This window comes from Bombus impatiens, unplaced genomic scaffold (genome assembly GCF_000188095.3).
Source record: "Bombus impatiens unplaced genomic scaffold, BIMP_2.2 scf_0203, whole genome shotgun sequence".
NCBI lineage: Eukaryota > Metazoa > Arthropoda > Insecta > Hymenoptera > Apidae > Bombus > Bombus impatiens.
In genome coordinates this window covers 972,021-977,281 of record NT_176622.1, presented here as the reverse complement: position 1 = coordinate 977,281, position 5,261 = coordinate 972,021, and the positions used below count along the sequence as shown (strand labels likewise).

Below are 5,261 nucleotides of genomic sequence, written 5' to 3'. Positions count from 1 at the left end.
AACAGAACCACGGTGTTGTATATTGAAAGATCTCGAGCGCGCACCTTCTTCACCGGTTTAGAACTGTACCCATTCGATGGTAGAGATTTTAAGACTGATCCGAAAGCAATTAACTCTTACAAATAATAATAAAAGGACCAAGAAAAAGAGAGATTATAAATCTTTTTTATTAAATCAATTACAAATATTTATTATATTTCTTCTACGTTAAATATAAAATTGAGTATTCGAAGTGAAACAAAAGCACTTCTAGGGACATTTGTTCGTTACGTATGATTAGTTGGCAGCAACGCAGGAGGACGAAATTTAATTCAAATTTAATAACGATCGAATAACAATTAGAATTTTATTTCACGGAAATGGAAAGATAAATATTCATTTTTTATTGTATTGCTTTTTATTAGGGAAAAATATTGTTTTAACAAATGAAGTATAGAAGTATGAACGGCCAAATATATTAATGAACTAGAACGTCACCTGCATAAAATTTCAGAAACTGTTATTTGAGCGGCTTATGTACCGTAACAAGGCTATACCAAATGAAGAATATAATGAATGTTATTATACAGGTATTGCAACTACCAATATCGAAGATAAATAATTTATACTATCATTCTTTAATGATATAATCTATCACGAAAGCTACATCGAAATTAAACTTGTAGTGTAATTTGTAATACTATATACGTACTATATTTCTTAATAGTTCGTAAAACTCTTTTTATAATATATCTTTATGTACCTAAATGTGTTAATGATATTGATCATACAGTTAACAATGACTTATTAAGATTATGCAGTTATGTCTTATCTTCGCGTTTAATCCTAGCTTAATTTAGAACTACATAAAACTATAAGTTATATAGAAATAATAAGAACTTTTTTACATATATACCTTCACAGAATCTGACGAATCGTTTCATATGCAAGAACACTGGTTAAGGAAAACCTAGTTGTATGATATATGTAGTAACTGCAAAATACTTTTAAGAAGGAACGTTTTGATTAGCATTTTGTACTACCCCGGAGCAAGTTGTTTCCGCTGGTACAGATAAAACTGGTGCATATTGCATATAATGTGGTTGACCAGCAACAGCATACCAGTGTTCAGGTATATTTTGTGGAGGTATATTATATGGGGTTGGCGGAGGGCATAAGTACGGCGGACATAGGCCAGAATAAGCTTGTGCGTAATCTATTCCAGGACACAGATGCGGCGAGAACGGCTGCACATTGTTGTTGTCATGTATATCAGAATGTGATAAGCACGGGATTGGTATAAAACTTGGATTAAGGGAATAGTAAGGATTTGCGAATGCTTCCGCTTCATTGCCATAATACGGCAGTCCGGAATACATGCCTTGTTGCATGTAAGAAGCTTGATAAGTATTCATTGCATTTGCAGGAGTGTGTAGCTGCTGATGTATTGATTGTGAAGGTTGAACATTCATACTATCTTCTTTTGCATCTCTATCCAATTTGGAAAGTTTAGAATTTGATCCGTTGCTTGAATACTGATTAGAAAAATGCGAAGCAGATCGATGTCGATCTATATAAAAGACAAGTATTTATTAAAATTGTGCATACGGATATAATTATTCAAACTGTCTATTACTTACTCTCTGAATTTTTCTTATATCGTGGACCTAATCCATTTCTATTTAAACGAGAAGATTCCTTATTTGCATATTCTAATTTATTATCGCGAGACGAATACGATGTTTCTTTCGCATCATTTCCTCTTTGAACTTCAGTCTTCTGAATCTGTGTATTTTTGATATCATTTACGTATCTATTTTCGTTTTCTTGGTACAGTGATTGAGTGCCAATTTCTTTCTGATCATTGTTAGGCTCTTTCTTTTGTTGCGTAAGTGTACAATCTTGGATCATATTCGTGATATTTGTAATTTCTTCTTCATTCGGAGATGCACCTTTTCAATTGACAAATGAATAAATATAAGGTTAATATAATAAGTAAGATTAATATAATATAAGAAATATAGAGATAACATACCTTGATACCACTGTCCAAAATCAGGCGACTGTACATTTGTTAAATAATTCCAATTAGCACCGCCACGAAAATACTACAAAATAGTTTGAAATAAATAAATATATAGCTGCGAATTAGTTTGTAACAATTGATCCTTACCTCTAATCCTAAATTGTAAAAAAATCTCAATGTGAATGGATCTACAGGAATGCAAAAAAGGTTATTTATGAAATTTATTATCAAGTTATGTATATAAAAGTAATTTGCACAATTACCTGATAGCGGCAAATCACTACCATTTACATCAATACTTTTTTGTACAGAACAATTAATAGAACGTAGCATATGATCTATTTGAGCATTAGAATCTCCTGAAATATTAAAAAAAAAACATAAACAATTCACGACATAGAAATAACAATGATAATTTAAGTAAGTTTTGTCTTTAATTACATACCAGCATATGGTGTGTAATATATATCTTTCTGCATCTTTTGTTTAGAATACGAGTTAAAACTGACATTATTATCATTATTCGTTGCACTATCAGATTTTGAATTTCTTATACAATTACTTTCAGAGTTTTTATGCGAGAATGAATCTTTTTCTTTACGTTCTTTATTATTTTCTTGCCTTCCGATATCTATTGTAGAAGACTGAGTGTTATCCAGAACCATTTTTGTAGGAAACATTTCAACAGAATTCTATAAAAGAAAATATTTTGCTATAATAATTTACACGCATTTGGATTTTACAATAATTAAACAATTTTTTATAGCTTACATCAATTGAATAATTAGCACACTTATCCATTGAATAATTCTCATATTCTTGATGATCCACTTTTCTACAATAAAATAGGGACTTGTAATACAGAAGAAAAAGATAGATTTATTAAATAATTATCATGATAAGATACTTACAGTGATCCTTCCTTCCACTGAAAATTATTCTCATTAATATCACTGACAATATTATCATTATTTTCATTTTTATCAATATTATTTGATAAAATGTTCATATTAGAGTCTTTAGTTTTACGCGATGATGCACTGCATGCTTTTCTCCATTTTTGATCTATTACAACACAGAATAAATATTTACAAAAAATATAAAAATTTGTTTCTAATACGTTTAATTCATTTCTAAGTACTAACTTGAATCTAAGAGTAGATTCTTTTTGCAGACTGGTAGCCAATTGGCCTGTTTATTTTTCTTTAGGGGTAATGGTTTAAGAGCTGAATATGGCACAATCCTTTTTTCTCCTAACTCTTCAATAAAGACTAATACAGGTCCCTGACTTTTACCCATTTCTTGAATATGTCCATAGTAAAATATGGGATCACTGCTTTTCTTTTGCAATATTTTTGTATCATTATCATTAACATCCTTTCCAAGAGAAGACACATAAATGCTATTATTATTGGTTTTGTCAAAATCTTCCTCATTAAAGTCCACTTGTACCAAACATTTGCCACCAATTTGGAGTTCATGACTATTGTGCCTAGTCCATCCTGCATTTTTCACTTCTAAAATACGATTTATTTTCTTCTTTTAATGAAATTATGATATTTTTAGTACAAATCAATTTTTGTTACCTCTTCTAATTTCATGCCATATATCAAAGTCAGTATTACGATAGATATTGGGATCAAGAGCTTTAGCAATTCTATAAGGAAAAGGTGGTATATTTTTTATTATGGCCCGTGCATCATCAACCTCATCAGTTCCATTGTCAATTTTATTATATATCTCTGCAGCTAATTGGCTAAACATAAATAAATTGAATCTACAATAACATTTTGAACCATGTATTAATGACATAATTATTATTTGACTTACTCTCGGATCTCTAGATTGCCTTTAAGGAAAAACTTATCATGTCTAAATGTAGCTGTTCTATCATGTAACATTTTATGAACAGTACCCTCTATATTGGCCATTTGAAAAACATCTTTATATAACACTTGATAGACAATAGCTACAAATAATTTATAAAATATTTATAATTTATATTTATATTATAAATAAAAAAATATTAAAAATCTAATAGAACACATACATTGACAAAAAGCAGCGTTTGCAACAAAGTCCTTTGTATAAATACTTTCATACTGTTTTTGTGGTGTATGGCATAAATATATTATATCCTTAAAACCATTATTTGTAACATTATGATTCGCTTGCTTTTGACTACTAAATATAATGAATTCTCTTTTATAAAGTAATGACATAGCTTGGATTTCAGTCATGCCACCCCATTCCGTAAAACATATCATTTGTTCTAAATAATCTTCAAATGGAATCGATATACCCTACAAAAGAATACTTATTAACTAAAATGTTTATATAGATATTAATTAAGAATTAACCAAATACAGCATATCCACCTCCGAAAATAAATGTTTTGTTTTTCTCATGAACTCCACACATTCTTTTCTTACTCTTATATGATAGTGTTGTGTCAAGTAAACTTGTTCGCTAACTGCTCTGAACAAGCAAGTTGGATCTCTAGGTGCATGTTTCCTGAAATATCCTTCATTTTGTAACCATTCATCAATAGGTTCTTGCGTACGTTTCAATGGTTTTCTAGGAGATATTTCCATCTTATATCACTAAAAGAAATAATGAAACTATTTTTCTTTTTTATTAAAAATACGAATTACGCGTATTTTCGTTAAACATAACAAAGTAATAATCGTAAGTAGCCGTCTAAATATTGCGAAATTCTAAAGATTTTTTTTTTTATCAACTCATGATAATAACTTCCATTATTGGGAAAGTACGAAAAGATGTTTTTGTCTATCGTTAATCATGAATACTTACTGTGGAAATAAAAGACAAAAAGTTAGTTGTAAACAGAATTGTACCTGTTTGAAGAGAAATAATTAATAGGTCGAGGAATTTCTTCGATTCGAGATTATCGAGCCACACAAAAATTTTTTAAATCGTACAACGTAACTGTTACTTTGCAATTATCGTCGTAGCATGGCTAACAAAGGACTAGCAACAGGTTCTCTTCATTAGCTTCCTATTAAGATAGATTTCTCTAAGACTATTGGACGAAAAGATCTTTTCAACCAATCATAATCTTTCATTTGGCACTTTTGGTTGTGTTTATATTTCCAAAGGACCTTTAGTGAACACATTTCCTTTGTTTGTATTTTCGCGCGACGGTTCGAAAGGAGTATTTTCCAAGATACATTATATAAATAATAATTCTTATACATTACTCTTTTATATATAAATTTAATTAATACTAAACTCG

At 29.7% G+C, this 5,261-nt stretch overlaps 1 protein-coding gene across 2 annotated transcripts; it reads right to left on the bottom strand.

Annotated features, from left to right (window-relative positions):
- Positions 1-439: 439 nt before the first annotated feature.
- LOC100740735 lies at positions 440-5,052 on the bottom strand. 2 transcript variants are annotated; one of them, XM_012383249.3, is made up of 14 exons: positions 4,820-5,052; positions 4,384-4,608; positions 4,056-4,308; positions 3,836-3,974; positions 3,592-3,761; positions 3,151-3,522; positions 2,917-3,070; positions 2,777-2,840; positions 2,451-2,697; positions 2,269-2,364; positions 2,153-2,193; positions 2,015-2,087; positions 1,620-1,931; positions 440-1,549 (listed from the first exon to the last, which is right to left on the bottom strand). In XM_012383249.3, the coding sequence occupies exons 2-14, from the start codon at positions 4,597-4,599 to the stop codon at positions 987-989; spliced, it is 2,700 nt and encodes an 899-aa protein (XP_012238672.1). In that variant the 5' UTR covers positions 4,600-4,608; positions 4,820-5,052; the 3' UTR covers positions 440-986. The 2 variants fall into 2 exon arrangements, with proteins under 2 accessions (XP_012238672.1, XP_003487821.1); XM_003487773.4 differs by having other exon boundaries at positions 4,864-5,052.
- Positions 5,053-5,261: the final 209 nt, after the last annotated feature.

Coding starts and splice junctions, on each gene's coding strand:
- LOC100740735 (XM_012383249.3), bottom strand. CDS start 4,599: ATGGAAATATCTCCTAGAAAACCATTGAAACGTACGCAAGAACCTATT. Junction 2,365..2,450: donor ATATTACACACCATATGCTG/GTATGTAATTAA, acceptor TTAATATTTCAG/GAGATTCTAATGCTCAAATA. Junction 2,194..2,268: donor TAGTGATTTGCCGCTATCAG/GTAATTGTGCAA, acceptor GCATTCCTGTAG/ATCCATTCACATTGAGATTT.